Raw genomic sequence first — 16,041 nt, 5'->3', positions numbered from 1 at the left:
CAACCCGTTCCGGTGCCCAGCCTTACCTTAGTGGTCAATGAAGTGGTTGGAAATTCTAAGTTCTCAGGTTTAAAATTCAGTGGAGACAAAAAATACTAAGTGATTCTTCTATCTGTTCTAGCTTTGATGGACATAGTAACCCAGTGGCTAGTACTCATTGTTGGTGGAAGATGACAGATACCACGTGGAATTAGTCAAGGTGCGCAGAAACTAGCACAGATATTGTGGTCATAAAAAAGAAATTACACTAGTCATATATGGTTAAATTTTTTATTTTTATATATATATAGTTGATATTAAAACCATTCAACTACTTTATGTGTTTACATTTTTTCGGATTTTAACCTCTTTTAATAATAATCCTTAATCCACCACTGATCTCACGTGGTTATGCCCCTACTCACACCTCTAGCTCCCTATGTCAACACCCTACCCTAACAATACTTATCTAGATTTTACATAAAATATTTATAAGATAATACATTCGATTTATTTTATCAATTAATAAATAAGATCGTAAAAACATTTTTAGCAAAAAAACATTTTCTTTCTTATCGAAGGCACCCATAAATAAGAGTTGTGTTTTGTTAGGATATAGAAAGGAAAAAAAAGAAATAGGAAGCTCCAAAGGAAACTCGATCAGTTCATCCCAAAGCATTGAAAAACACCAAACAAACACCTCTCTTTCTCTCTCGCGAACTCGATAGAGACTACGGTTTTACACCGATACTTATAGTCTTCTTTCACTCTCAAGAATCGCTGAATCTCTACAGCGAGCAGAAGAAGGGTAATCGCTAATTGAAATCCTATAAACCCAATTGAGGCGAAAATAAGGGTTGGTTTTTCTCATGGAAACCTTCAGTTTTTTCTGCAGATTTTAATGAAGTAGGTTGATAATTCTATCCTATAATCTTCGCCTATTTGGCTTTTTAAACCAAATCGAATAGTGGCCAACACGTTTTTCTTTTTTTGGTATCTGAAATTAGATTATTTTTTACATTTGATTTTTTAGTCTTTGACTTGTCTATAAATGGAAAATTTCCTGTTATTTGATCCGATTATGTTCTATTTCATATTCAGTAAACTATTGTTTTCTTGGTTGATCGTGATGTTTCTTGAATTGGGTTTTCTTTGTAATGAGTTGTGAGTTAGTTCATGGTGATTTTTTTTTTTGGTTTTGTTATGGGTGTTGATGGAAACTGATAGAAGTTTTTTTTTTTTTTTTTTTCATGGAGTTGAAAGAAGTTGAGGTTGAGCTTAAATGCTAAGGCTAGAATCTGCTCAGAATAGAGTTGTTGTGAGTTGTTGGTTAGTTCGTGATGAGAATCTTGGATATTTGTACTGTCTGAATTAAAGATTTCCTTTATGGGTTTGAGAGTGATTGGAGATTTCTCCCACTCAAACTGAATATTGATGTGTCCACATTTTTCTTGGTTAGGGATTTCTGCAATGCACCGTGTAGCAAGTGCAGGGAATACGTCCAATTCGGTTCGGCCTAGGAAGGAGAAGAGGTTGACTTATGTTTTGAATGATGCAGATGACACTAAGGTGTGACTTCTGGAAAGCTGTACTCTTTTGTGTATAAACTAGTGTGATGAACTTTAAACTGTCATTGATGGCTCGCCTTAGTGTATTCTTCCCCCTGTTGCCTTACTTTTGTTCCTCTCTTTATATGTGCATTACCTTTTATTATCTGTTCTCAATATACAGATTGCTGAACCTAGCTGAGTGGAAATTATGATTGCTTTTTTTTTTTTGGTTCATGCAGCACCATGTGATATTTGTTACATTCAGCTACTTTTCTCTTTGAAGTCTGAGTGTTGTTTCCTATAGACTTTTCTGAACGCATCCCTGAGTTATTTCCTGAACTCTGTGGATCTTTTGTTGCTCTGAATATGATGAGTGTGACAGTAGCAAAGAGAATAATTTTGTTGAAATATCTTGTGCCAAAAATACTGTCCTCAAAGAACTAATTGCTTGTTTCACAGTGATCATGGAAAAATAATTACAACACTAAGAAGCCATTTTTAGAAAAGAAGAGAAAGTGCATAAGATTAATTTATTTTAATAGAAAGAAGCGGAAACTTGTGAAGCCAGGTCACGTTTAGCTTAAGTTAAAGAAGTACTAATAAGTAGCGTTTTCAGACCTTGTTGGTGGTCTTGAAATTTATGCTGCTCTTTACAAGTCTTCTGAATTAGGCTTGCTTTCTCAAATTTAAACTTAACTTATATGGCAGAGTTTGATATTGGACTTCACTAGATGTGTATTTTGTATCTAATGGTATGTTTGGGCAAGGTTAATAAGTACAAAGTAAGTTAAAGTCAGTTGTGTTCTGGACTGACAATTCTCTCCTTTTGTAATCTGTGCATCCAGTGGGTGCTTTTTTAATGATAACTCCCTTCATCAAAAAAATGATCAGGTAAGTTGTGGCTTTTTCCCCCTTGAATTGAAGTTTTTCACTATTTGTGCTCCCTCTGTTTTGCTCTACCAGTAAAAGAAATTCGTCTTGACCCTTTAGATGTTTTGTTGCATTTTTTCTTTAGGATTCCCCTCAAGAACAACTGGCGTGAGGCTTACATTTCACCCTTTGCTTTCTCTTCCGACACTATATTTCTCGCCCTACTTCTTGTTAGAATTTATGTACTGATAACAAAATAAATTGTATTCCTGATTGTTCATCCTTCCACTGCATGTTTGTAAAGGTCTCAGTTATGTGCACTCCTGGCCTCTGCACTACTCCGGTTATTTCAATCCTAAATCAAAAGCACTTTAACAAGTAACATTGGAAAAGAAAATACAGAGTATAAAGTTGGGGACATTGCAAGGATGATAGGAACGAATTTAAACTTCTGCCTAGTGGATCTATGAAAAGGATATAGTTTAAGTTAAGAAGATCGATAGAAATTTGTAAGAAAGTCTAGATTAATGTCCATATAATATTCATTTGCTTATGACAAAGCATATGATCGAGTGCCAAGAAAAGTGGAAAGCCTAGATATATGTCCATATAATATTCCTTTGCTTATGATAAATATGATAGAGTGCCAAAAAAAATCTTTTGGTGGGTGCTTGAAAAGTAATGAATTCATATAAACATGTTGATGTAATAAATAGTATGTATGAAGGAACAATTGCAAGTGTAAGAACATATAAGGATACCCAAAAGGAATTTACCCAATTAGTTTTGAGTAAGCAATAATAAGCATAGGATGAGGTCCTATGGTGCATCCAATGATGTTTTGTTAATTTATGAAATTTGTGAGGGAATCAACCAAAAGATACAACTATGAAAACGTTCTTCATAAAAAAGAAATACAGATATGAAGAAGCTCCCCCAAGAGCAAGGGTTTTACGATAATTAGAAGTAGGACTAGAGTATGCGTTGCACATGCAACCCTCACGAAAAATGAAGGTGAAATGTGAGTAGATGGGATTGTAGTGCCTAACGACAAATAAATTTAAATATTTGGGTTTACTCTTGAAGATTTGGTGCATATTTTATATAGGTGGTTGAAATAGAGGGGTTTCATGGGAATGCTATGTGAAGAAAGTTACCTTTTAAAGTGAAAACCGAGTTCTTAGAATAGTTGTAAGAGTAGCAATACTATAGGAGATTTAATGTCGTAGAGATGTGATTGTTAAGATAGATGTGCAGTCATACAAGGTTGGACAAGATTAGAGACCACATGTCACAGAGGTTAAATTAGCACATAAAGAGGATGAAGTGAGATCATGTTGCCTGAGATGGTTTGTTGAATGTCCGGCATAGGTCACCTGAACGATAATTATTCTTGGAGCTGATTTACATGGTGATATATCCTGAAACAAAAGCTTTCCCTTAGCTATGCAGGGATCATAAAGTATAACATTTGCTTATATTACCATATTAAAAATAATTATATATATTTGCTCTTAAAGCATCTGTGGTTGCTTTCCAACCAAACTTTTCAGAGTATGCCCATTGACTCTGTTCTCCAGAAAGCTTTGAGCTATTTTATCTCTGCATTAACTCTTTCCCAGCTGAGTAAATTCTTCTTCAGTGTCTATGTCATCACCCAATGTACTCCAAACAGTTTGAGATAGAAACACTACATCTGATGTTTTGTCATAGTGCAGCGGAGATGATTAGGGGATTCAGGTGCCTATTCTCACATTCATCTTCTGTGATCTGTCACATAACATAAGCAATTTTCTCTTATATGGAGGTTATCTTGAGTCAACAAGGTTCTTTAGTTGTTGTCCATCCAAAGCAAGCTACTTTAGTCTGTTTTTTATTTCCAAATCATCTTGGCCACTGTCCACTTCTACTCCCAGTAGCCATAAGTACATTGTAGCATGAATTCTCTGTAGACATCTCATCCTTTCTAGCCTTCTAGTGCAGGACATCCTTTCTCTTACAATTTTGTTGTGGCTTTTGTCTCTATCGGACACAGGTAAAGTGAATATGTGATTCCCACGATGTCTTATTGTTTTACTACTTTAAGTCTTTAATATTACAAGTTATAACGTAGTAATTGGAGAGAGAAATAGAAGAGGTACACTTGAGGGGTAGCTATGTTTCCCTTATCTCTTTTTGGTGCACCCATGAGATTCCTATACATATGGTAGAGTTGGTATCTTTGTAGAAAATCATATCTTCTTGAAAGTTTTTTTACTTTTTGTAACACTTCTTGTATACTGGTATTTTTGCCCCTCCATAAACAAAAAATTGTTACTTCATCAAAAGAAGTTACTCCCTCCGTCCCAAGGCATGGAATTTAAGACAAAAGAAACATTTTTGAAACTTGTGGTCTAAAATAAGCCACAATTTTTGTGGTTATAAATCATCTCATTAAGGGTAAAATGAGATTTATTTTTATTTTTTTTGAAACTGGTAACTTTAGAGAAGTTTAAAGTTAAATTATTACTAATATAGAAAGATGTTATTCTTTTTAGAATTGACCAAAAAGGAAAAAATGTCACATAAATTAGAACGGAGGGAGAACAAAGGGAGTATAACATAGTAATAATAATTTTATTTTTTGGAAAAATTAGTTATCAAAAAATAATACTTCAACAAGGTTTCTAAAATATTTTGTCTCGTGATATGAGGAAGCCTATGTAGTGTATAACATTTTTTGTTAGGTCGCAAATTGCAGGTTCATTCCCATTTACCATTCAAAGCAATGTAGCATTCTCAAAAGTTTTTATGCACAACTCCAGCTTAATTCCTGTGATTGAGTCATTAATATTTTTCCCTTTTTATTTCTAAATCCTTGTAAGGTTATTATTATAATGTACATCTCCTGATTCCATTTTCTCTCTCTACCTTTTGTTGTTTGTTACTATAAATTGTTATTGACGGCATTCTTCTCACCTCCTTTTCTGGCAACCAAGAAAGAATTGAACTTCTTGATGTAAATTTATCTTAATTTAATTTAAGTTATATTCTAAGGTGGTTATCTTGAAGATTTTTCACCTTCCTTTTTTATTTCTTGTTAGTACACCATAATAGTATATATTAGGAAACTGCATCAGTTTTTAACATAGACCTTTTATTTATTTGCAATTAAACAAATTCCGTTCAGTTACTCTGTTTTTGCGTCTCTGCTAAATGATCTCTAACCCTTGGTTCATTACATTTTTCTCTTTACAGCATTGTGCAGGTGTAAATTCTTTGGCTGTATTGAAGTCACCAGCAACCGATGGATGTGAATACCTATTTACTGGGAGTAGAGATGGCACATTAAAGAGATGGGCATTGGCTGAAGATGGTGCCACCTGCTCTGCCACATTTGAGTCACATGTCGATTGGGTACTGCTCCTGTCTGCCTTGCTAATTGCATTTCTGTAGGCTCCCGCTGAAGCCCAATTAAATTCAGCTTTCTAATATATTTACTCAAGAAAGAATATTTGTATTCGCCAAATTTATTCTTCTTTAGGTAAGGTCAACAAGTATTAGTTCCTAGTGTCTGCTGTTGCTCTATTTTGGTATGGAATTCTATGGTTTAGATGAGAACTCTCCAACCTGGTGCACATTACCAGGATGTGTTGTTGACTTGTCCTTTAAATGCTTAAATTAGTTCCAACCTGGTGTACATACCAGGATGTGTTGTTGGGTCGTCCTTTTAATGCTTAAATTAATACTTGGTGATTCAACTAAACCCTTTATATTAACCCTCAGGGGTTGGCCTGCTGGCAATTGACTTGAGCCTTGGGGTTTGCTCCCTTTCAAGGTCTCAAGTTCGAAACCCACTGGGTGCAAACAATTTCTGAGGGCCATTGGACTGGGTAAAACCTGAATTAACCGTGGTGCACTTGCGGGAAACTCCTTGCCGAGGGCCTGTGCACCCCCGGGATTAGTCGGGGCTCAAAGAGACTCGGACACCCGGTGCAAATCAAAAAAAAAAAAAACAAAAAAAAAACTAAACCCTTTATATTACGTCTATTATGAATATCACTAGCGTTGAATTGTTTTTGGGGCTCAATCATTCTGCAGGTTAATGATGCAGTTCTTACAGGTAGTAACACATTAGTATCATGCTCCTCAGACACCACTGTCAAGGTTTTACTTCTTTTCTGAATCTTTTATTGTATAAAGTGCAACTTTTACAGTTTCTGTATAGAAGTAATTTGGAAGTTTCTTTTATTTGGAAAAACTTGTGTGGATCATTAGGTGTGGAATGGCTTATCTGAGGGATCTTGTATTAAGACACTCCGGCAGCACTCCGATTACGTCACCAGCCTTGCTTCAGCAGAAAAAAATGTATCACTTCTCTGCAAAAGCTTTTAGTACTTTTAAATTGTTTGATGAGTCAATCTTATGGCTGAAATTGTGGTTGAGTCTTTTGGCTTTAATGTGAGTGTAATTGCCTTTTTTTTTCTGATTTTGTTGTTACCATAATGACAGAGCAATGTTATTGCATCTGCTGGTCTTGGTGGTGAGGTTTTCATATGGGATCTTGAAGCTGCACTTACTCCGACATCTAAGTCCGGTGATGCCACCGAAGAAGACTGTTCAAATGGTATCAATGGTTCAGGAAGTTCATTGCCCATGACAAGCATCCGTCCTATCAGTTCGGGCAATAACATTTCCTTGCAGACCCACTCTCAAGCATATATTCCTGTGACTGCAAAAGGCCATAAGGAGTCAGTATATGCATTGGCAATGAATGAGAGTGGATCCCTTCTTGTTTCTGGTGGTACTGAGAAGGTATATTTCTGTTTGTTAGGTTAGTTTGGAATATTTTGATACGCAAGTTAGCCTACTAGCAAAGAAACTTTGTATGACTATGTTCTGATTTTCTTCTAGGTTGTGCGCGTTTGGGACCCAAGAACTGGTTCCAAGACCATGAAGCTTAAAGGTCATACAGATAATATTAGGGCTCTTCTGATAGACTCCACTGGCAGGTATGTTGAATAAACAATGATGCTATGAAGGCGTTTTGACTAGGTTATTATCTCAAGTTCATCTTCTTTGTTCATCTAAAATGTCATTGCTTCCAGCCGATCTGAAACTAATAAACTTTGGTTAAGCATTGCTGAAGACAGATTATCATAAACGTTTTGAAAAGGTGGAGGATGTTTTACCTATCATGGGTAGGGTATCATCCCCACACAGTTTTAGTAATTAAAAATTAAAATATGTTAAAAATAAATATAACATTTAAGTACAATAGATAGAAAAAAATGTGCAGCAGCTGATTTAATTGTCTAGGCATAATAAATATATGCACATAATAATCACAAATCGTTAATCATAAAGCAAGATACTATGTAACTTATAATCAAATACTTGAAATAAAATTTAAAATAAGTTTTTCTAAGGCATATAGGATGGACAATCTAAGTGAAAGCACATACAAGGTGCATTTAGGGCATTCTTGGTGAATTCTCTGAGGCATAAAGCGATAAGGGGCAAAATCCGAAGGATACTGCACGAGTGAAAACATTAATTTTTTTAGCAGAGTAATTTATTTTGTCCCATCACTTCAGTGCCTTTTCTTGGGTCACAAGCCCACACTACTGATTATAATAGATAGTTTAACCTAGCATCAGTTCAGTAAATTAGTTGAAAACCTGAGAACAGAAAATTAGTTACATTATTGGTCGATGATCTATGCAACTGTAGATAAATACTTTTGTATCCATATCTAGATGTTCTGTTTTTGGCTTGCGTTCCTATACTGGTTGGGGGGGTCTTTAATGCCTTCAGTGTATGGTTAGTGTAACTTATTGAATTCTTTTGAATAATGGTCTTATCCTCCACTTTTATGATTCTTTTGAATAACGGTCCAATCCTCCATTTTTGTAGGTTCTGCATTTCTGGATCCTCTGATTCCATGATTAGGTAAGTATTGATAATTCCATTACTTAGTTTCCACAGACACCGACTTCCTTGGCGTGGTAGTTGGTTTGGGGTTGAATCATTAGAATCTATCAAGTTCATGTCAGTTTTTTAAACAGCTTGGTTCCACTGTTTGCATTGTTTTATGATAACCAGTTATACATTTTCTCCAAATAACATCTTGTGGTCACACTTGTTTGGTCTTTTTTCATCTGATTAGAAACTTCACTTTACCTCCAACATTTGGTTTATAACAAAAAACTATACCTCCAACATTTCAGACTATGGGATCTAGGTCAGCAGCGTTGTGTGCATTCTTATGCTGTGCATACGGATTCTGTATGGTCACTTGCTAGCACTCCTACGTTTAGTCATGTTTATAGTGGTGGAAGAGACCTATCTGTAAGTGAGCTTAATACAACTTATCCAATATAGTTCTCTCTCTCTCTCTCTTACCCCCATCCGCGGATTTCTATTCTCTCAGTCATTGTTTCCTTGCTAAATTTTGCTTGCACTTGCAGTTATACTTGACAGATTTGGCAACAAGGGAGAGTGTATTGATGTGCACAAAGGAACACCCCATTTTGCAGTTAGCATTGCATGATGATGGCATTTGGGTGGCCACAACTGATTCATCTGTACATAGGTGGGCTGCAGAAGTGTGTAATCCCCAGAAAGTTTTCCAAAGAGGGGGCTCATTCTTGGCTGGAAACTTGTCCTTTTCCCGGGCAAGGGTTTCTCTAGAAGGATCTACACCTGTGAGTTTCAACCCCTTTAAATCTTTTTTTTTTTAAACCCCTCCCTAGGAACTCCCACCCTTTTTGCTCCCTTGGTGACTCGAACCCACAAACTTAGGGTTGAAGCTGAGGGGTCCCTGACCATCTGGGCAACTCCCTGTCACCCCTTTATATCCTTTGTTGATGTTATCGCTAAGATTATTGGAACATATTTCTAATTGATGTATGGGGTTCCAACATAGCTGCTATTTCTGGATTCTTCTTGAAAAAGGATGCATTTTAAAGATGAGCTGCTAATCAGAACTGGAAACTGGTGTTGTTTAACGAGTGAGCACATGAAGGATATGTCTCAATTTTGAGTTTTTATCAGTTTTTATTGTTTCATGCGGAGTTCACTATGTTTCCACATAAAATATGTACTCTTTTTATATTCTTTCTACTTCAAAATTTTCCGGGTCTTAACTTAACCAACAGAGTTAGAAGAAAGTCTTATCAAATTCAAGTGGTTATTGACGTGCTAACATAGGTTGCAATATGGAAGGCTCTGTTCAGGAACTTATTGAAGAGGAGTGAATTAGGACTGGTTATTTTTTGTGAGCTCTCCATGATCATCGTTTTTTTTGGTCAAAATCTTTTAATCCTTTATGTGGCCATATGATTGTACTTTATTCGTGTTTGCTTTCAATTGCTTCTTGTGCGGACATCAATAATGGGAAATGTTTTGAATCCTTAAGATTGTGTAATTTGGAATTGGAATTACTTTCTTTTCCTTTTTAGGATTACTTATAAGCAGTATTTGAAGGACAATGCAAAAAAAGATGTTTTGATTCAGATTCTCCTCCACATAGAAAGCATTTGCTGACTAGTTGTGTGCCCCTCTTTTGCAAGTTGTCTTGAGTTAGCCAAGCATCTTCGATAACTAGCCATGTAAAGCACATTACTTTCACTGGTACCCTAGAGTTCCAAACCTTCTTCTGTGACCTATAAGTTTCTTGGTTGGCATCTTTTACTAACATTGCAGTAATATGATAGGAATATATCTGCCCCTTCCAAATTAAATTAGCTTCTCTTACTTCCGCTTACATCTTTAAATATTGAAAAACTCACAATTGGTCAATAATGTAGGTTCCTGTTTATAAAGAACCATCTCTTAGCATTCCTGGAACTCCAGGAATAGTGCAGCATGAGATTTTGAACAACAGAAAACATGTCCTGACTAAGGTAAGTTTGTTTTGCATTTATACCCATGTGGCTTATGGCTTTATTGTTCTTAATGAGGTTAAACTGTCTTTTAAAAATATGATTTTGTAACCTGATAATGGCTTTTGTCTTTAAAGGATACTGCTGGTACAGTGAAGTTGTGGGAGATCACTAGAGGCACTGTGATTCACAACTATGGAGAGGTTAGATTGTAATGTTTCAAGTGGCATGCTAAGTTACAATGGCCTGTTTTGAGCAAACTCTTTTGTTTAATTTTCTTTGAATTATGACAACTGTCGCCTTCTGCCTCTTAACGTTTTTTTTTCTTATTGTGTCCTTTTAACTTCTTTTCACCGTATTTTTGTCCAAATGTAGGTTTCATTTGAGAAGAAGAAAGAAGAACTTTTTGAGATGGTAAATATCTTTGTAGAATTATCCAACTTTCACATATAATTTTTCTTCTGATATGATTTGCTTCTTCAGGTGAGCATCCCTGCATGGTTCACTGTGGACACTAGGCTTGGAAGCTTGGCTGTACATCTGGATACGCCACAATGCTTTTCTGCTGAGATGTACTCTGCTGATCTCCACATTCCAGGGAAGCCTGAAGATGACAAGGTATTTACAAGGGTTGTTGTATCTTCAATTGTCTGCTTGGTTCCTAAATCCATTTTCATTTATTCCCGTTACTGCCTTCCTATTCTTGAATTATAGTCTCTTGGCCTCTGTTTTTCTTAGTTTTTTTTTTCAAGATTGAAAGCCAGAAAAAATAGTTTTACGGGAACTAGTTCCGGTGTTTTCTAGGACTCCTATTAGTTTTGTCAGCAAGTTCCATGTGATTGGGGGGACAAATGTGAGAATTAGGGAATATATAGTTTCAGAGAATTCCTAATCTGTCTCCAGACAAATCTATTTGAAGGAAGTGGGTCCAAATGGAGCAGAGTGGGTATAGAAGATTGATAAATTCAACCTAAATAGTTTTGGATAAGGCATAATACTTATTGTTGTTGTAAGAAAGTACATGGATGGTTTAGCAGAATGTATCTCAGTCCTCAGACATGACTTTTTCAGTTGTGATCTTTTAACTAGTTCTGGGAGTTGTACTATAGCAGATGGTGTGCTTTGTAGTAATATAAAAGGAGACTGAAGACACACCCAATTCCTGGAAATGGTTCTTCTTATTAATTAATTAATCAATTAAATTCTTTTAATAACTTCCTGATTTATCATTCACATGATAAATTTATGTATATTTCTGCTAGAGATGAACTGAAATTGTGATTGTCTTTCTGATACTAGGTTAATTTGGCACGAGAAACCCTTAAAGGGCTGTTGGCTCATTGGTTAGCCAAAAGAAAACAGAGATTTGGATCTCAAGCTTTAGCCAATGGGGAAGCCCCAGCTGGAAAGGATGTACCTACAAGGAATCTGACTGCGTCAAAAATTGAAGTGGACGGTAGTGCTGACAATGATGCTGCAGTATATCCTCCCTTTGAATTTTCAGCAGCATGCCCTCCATCAATTATTACTGAGGGTTCTCAAAGTGGTCCATGGAGGAAAAAGATCACCGACTTAGATGGAACAGAAGATGAAAAGGACATGCCATGGTGGGTAGTGGATTGTGTGATGAACAATCGGTTGCCTCCCAGGGAAAATACCAAGTAATATTCCAATATAACTGTATTCTACTTTCTTCATAGTGCTCGACTTGCATGTTGAACTTACAGAGAACTTGTTTAGAATTAAAAGGAAGTCTTTCTGGAGGCACTTAACATTTATATCAACTCTCTGAGTTGCAGCAATGCTTACAAAACACATTTTGATCTTCCATCTTTATGTGCAAAGTCACTTTTTCATGACCATTTTCTCCCCTCTTCTTAATGGGTTTGCAGATGTAGCTTCTACTTACATCCATGTGAGGGTTCTACTGTTCAGATCCTTACCCAGGGGAAGCTGAGTGCGCCTCGCATATTAAGAATTCACAAAGTAAGCATCTTTTCCTTGAATCTTGTGGTGGAGTCAGTATTGTGGTGATCTACATTGGCCTTTGTTGGTTTACTAAGTCACTTGCTGTATGCATATTACCAGGATACTTGAAGTTTTGAACGATTCTCTTTTCCTGACCCATTATGTCTTGTGTCCCATGCATTTACATAGTAAAGAAACTCAAAGATATAACAATAACATACCCAGTGAAATCCTACAAGTGGGATCTAGGGAGAGTTGAGCGTATGCAGACCTTACCCTACTTCGTGGAGGTAGAGAGGCTGTTTCTGAAGGATCCTTGTCTCAATTGAAAGAAACTCAAAAGATATACTGGAGGAATATGCCAATGAACTATCTGAAGCATTTATATAGGTTGGTAACACCTGTGTTCTTGAGAGAAAAATGGTGAGGATTATCTGCCTTGAAGCGTTGTCAATAATAATGGAAGTCATACTCCCGCACAACTATTTTGTTGTGTGATTATACAACCTATTGTTCTAATGAAACAATACTGATCTGCTGGTTATTCAGAAAATTTGAATATGGTTGTTAATGCAATTGTTATAGGTATGGTCCAAACCTTGTCATAATGGAAGTCTAAGAAATAGCCTAAATACTTCAGACCATTCATGGTAGACCACATGATCACTCACTTATTACTTGACATGTGATAGAGCTTCAGGTGGTGGATTACTCGTCTCCTTGTAAAAAGTCCTATTCATCAAGAAATTGTTTCTGTTGGAGATGGTGTGTTCTGATATGACTTAATATCCCTCAACTATAGCCCTAATGTTTGTGGGTGAATAATTGCAGTGAGCAGTCTACAAGCTTTAATCTTAATATAAATAAAAATTACATTATCTCTACAAGCAATCGTTTGTCGTTGTGAATGCCTGTAGACATATTTCCAGTGCTGAGAACTTGCACATCTACTAATTGGCCTTCATGGTCCACATATACTTCATCGAGAAACACTCATCGTGTTTCTTTTCTCTGCCTGAATTATTGATTTAGTTGGGGTGGTTGCGTTGTCAGTTTTATGTTAAGCGTCAGTGATCAAGGAGAATTGGTGCTCTTACAAACAGATTTATTACTGAAAAACCTCCATTTTGTAGAGGATGAATATGACAAAGTTGCACTGAATTGTTTGTCAGGTCGTCAACTATGTTATAGAAAAGATGGTTCTTGATAAGCCACTGGATAGCCTAAACTCAGATGGAGCTGCTGGAATGTCTGGTGGACAGGTGACACACCCAGCTAATGGAGGAGATGGCATATTTCGGACTGGGCTGAAGCCTTGGCAAAAGCTTAAACCATCCATAGAGATCTTGTGCAGTAACCAGGTAAGTTTAGATTTCTGTTTGTGTTGTGTGGGATGCATAGCTGGTTAATCTTTAATTTCAAGCACTGTTTGTTTTTTCATTCCATTTCTTCGTGACGTATGGAAGTATGGATGTCAAATTTTAGCATTAGAACACCCCCGGGATTAGTCGGGGCTCAAAGAGACTCGGACACCCGGTGCAAATCAAAAAAAAAAAATAAAAAAAAAAATAATTGTCGATTTTAATATGTAGGTTCTTACTCTAGTTCCTGGTTAATGAACTCATTTTTGTACTTTTACCAGGTTTTATCCCCTGATATGAGCTTAGCGACTGTCCGTGCGTATATATGGAAGAAACCTGAAGACCTTGTCCTCAACTACCGGGTGTTGACGAGCAAGGGATAGGATTCTATTTGTCAGGTACATTCATTATTCTTTAGGCATATTTTATGTTCTGTATTTGGCATTCAGCTTTGTACACTATCCACAACCCCACACCACTACTCTTTGTACAATTCAAATGTTTCTTTCGAACGGAGATTTTCCATTGGGTTGGTTGTGATTTGGAGTTGGTTAGTCATTGAGTGACAGATTGTTGAAAAGCAGGCAGTTTTGGGGTGATGCAGATCAAATACTCATGCCATGTGATGACCAATTTTAGTCTTTAGCTTTATTTGGTTTAGTATGATTTGAGTGTTCTACTTGTTTTTCTTGGTTACATAACCAAAAATTTGATAATATCACCTCCAGCTCTGCGTTTGTAACAAAACTCAGGAGCACTATTCTATGTATCTCAGAGATGCAATCATCTTTCCTACTCCTACCTACGCTTTGATTGACCTCCAGTTGGCTAACTAACACTTGTCTGCTTTTGCTTTGATGGGTTGCTGCATTGACTAAAACATTGAGAATTTTCGTCTCTTTCTTGCAAATGGACATTGCTATATGCTTCCTGCTACCCTTCAAATTCAAATGCATTGAAATCCCTGCCCTGGACTTTGAAAGTATCTGCTGACCAGCTCTTTCTCTCCTTCCATTTCTGATTATTGACTATTTGATTACTTTTATAAGGTGGCATTGCCTCAACTTACATTAGAGAATCTTTCCTTTTTCCTGCACCCCCCTCCCTCTGTGCACATGTAGTGTTCTTGCCGAAACCTAAAAAACTGGAGAACACTTTAGATTTTGTTTGTTCCTTGTTTTCGCAAATTGGGGTTGGTTGTAAAATTAGGAAAAGTTGGATTCTTCTGTAGTCAATTAACCAAGCAAATTGTTGTATGTAATGTAGTTTTGAGGTATACCGTATATGTGCCTTGTTATTTTTTTTATCTAAGATGATGTATGAGTAAATGTTTTCTGTAGATAAAAATAACCACATGGTCATTTTTGTTTGCATATAGAGGAAGGCTTGGTTGAGCAATTCTTCTGTCCACTCCCCTTGCCCCTTCTTTCTTGTAGGTCCAGAGTAGCTTGAGGTGATTGAGCTGCTCCTCAAAAATAATTGGAAGGTTTAGCATTCAACTGGCTGCTTGCTGCTGTGTCCTGAGTAATTGCTTCCTTGTAGATCTGGGATCCAAGTGGTTGGATTAATTAGGAAAATTTACACATTTGGACCATTTTGCTGTTTGCACGTCGAAAGGTGGTGATTATTGAGTTTTGGTTTTTTGGTGCATTTAGAAGAAAATAGAAAGAAGGTTTGCATTAGCTAAAGAAAGGATTTTTGGTTTTGAGGGGACATGAGACTGAATGTTTCAAGAGAAAGAGCTCGTGATGATGTCGGGAGCCTGTAGATTTATATATAACTCTATATGCAAAGGCAGGGGTTTGGATGTCTCGATATAGTCTTTCAAGAACCACACTGTTGGGCAGGTGAATAATATCTCCAGAACAAAAAATTACCTTTTTCTGGTCAAACTAATTTATATGTTTACCTTCTTTCTGGTATAATTTAATCTGTAAATCTTCTTTGTTATTAGTATTCCTCAATTTTAGTGAGGGAAGATTTGGTGATAGGCCATTTATAACGCCAAGCAGATTGTTCTTATATAGTTCTTACCGACTGTGCGATGATGTTGCTCCGAATGGTGAAGTTTTGTGCTCATGTATTTGGAACTATTTCTTTTAAGTATTCAAGTTTTGAATGAAATATTCTGGAGATAATGACGAAAACAGCAATGCAACAATAACAAATCCAATATAGTCCCACTAGTGTGGTTTGGCAAGTGAGATGTATGCAACCTTACCTCACCCACAAACCTTTGTGGGTACAGAGATAGTTTCCACTAGACTCTCGGCTCGATAGCTTGACCCAACATATTGCATCAAAATATACGATTTGAAGCGTTATCAGTTAAATAATGGTATTTCGTATATAGACAAAGGAGTCGTATCAGGTCCTTGAGAACGTTTTGACTAAGAAAGAGGTCACAAACTCAAAATCCATTTACCAAAACTATTCAATTTTGTTCAA

The 16,041-nt window shown here is 36.5% G+C and overlaps 1 protein-coding gene across 6 annotated transcripts; it reads left to right on the top strand.

Moving 5' to 3' along the window:
- The first annotated feature begins 470 nt into the window (after window positions 1-470).
- LOC125863803 (uncharacterized) lies at window positions 471-15,635 on the top strand. 6 transcript variants are annotated; one of them, XM_049543802.1, is made up of 19 exons: window positions 471-889; window positions 1,439-1,548; window positions 5,637-5,795; window positions 6,480-6,545; window positions 6,657-6,746; window positions 6,891-7,193; window positions 7,293-7,390; window positions 8,295-8,330; window positions 8,609-8,729; window positions 8,849-9,085; window positions 10,190-10,285; window positions 10,402-10,467; window positions 10,640-10,678; window positions 10,748-10,882; window positions 11,564-11,925; window positions 12,157-12,250; window positions 13,405-13,593; window positions 13,875-13,991; window positions 15,030-15,635. In XM_049543802.1, exons 2-18 carry the CDS (start codon window positions 1,450-1,452, stop codon window positions 13,974-13,976), a joined length of 2,292 nt encoding a protein of 763 aa, XP_049399759.1. In that variant the 5' UTR covers window positions 471-889; window positions 1,439-1,449; the 3' UTR covers window positions 13,977-13,991; window positions 15,030-15,635. The 6 variants fall into 6 exon arrangements, with proteins under 6 accessions (XP_049399759.1, XP_049399770.1, XP_049399767.1 ...); XM_049543813.1 differs by having other exon boundaries at window positions 489-835; XM_049543810.1 differs by having other exon boundaries at window positions 489-885.
- Window positions 15,636-16,041: the final 406 nt, after the last annotated feature.

This window comes from Solanum stenotomum, chromosome 1 (genome assembly GCF_019186545.1).
Source record: "Solanum stenotomum isolate F172 chromosome 1, ASM1918654v1, whole genome shotgun sequence".
NCBI lineage: Eukaryota > Viridiplantae > Streptophyta > Magnoliopsida > Solanales > Solanaceae > Solanum > Solanum stenotomum.
Note: the sequence above shows the minus strand (reverse complement) of the source record. Positions and strands in the feature narration are given on the sequence as shown.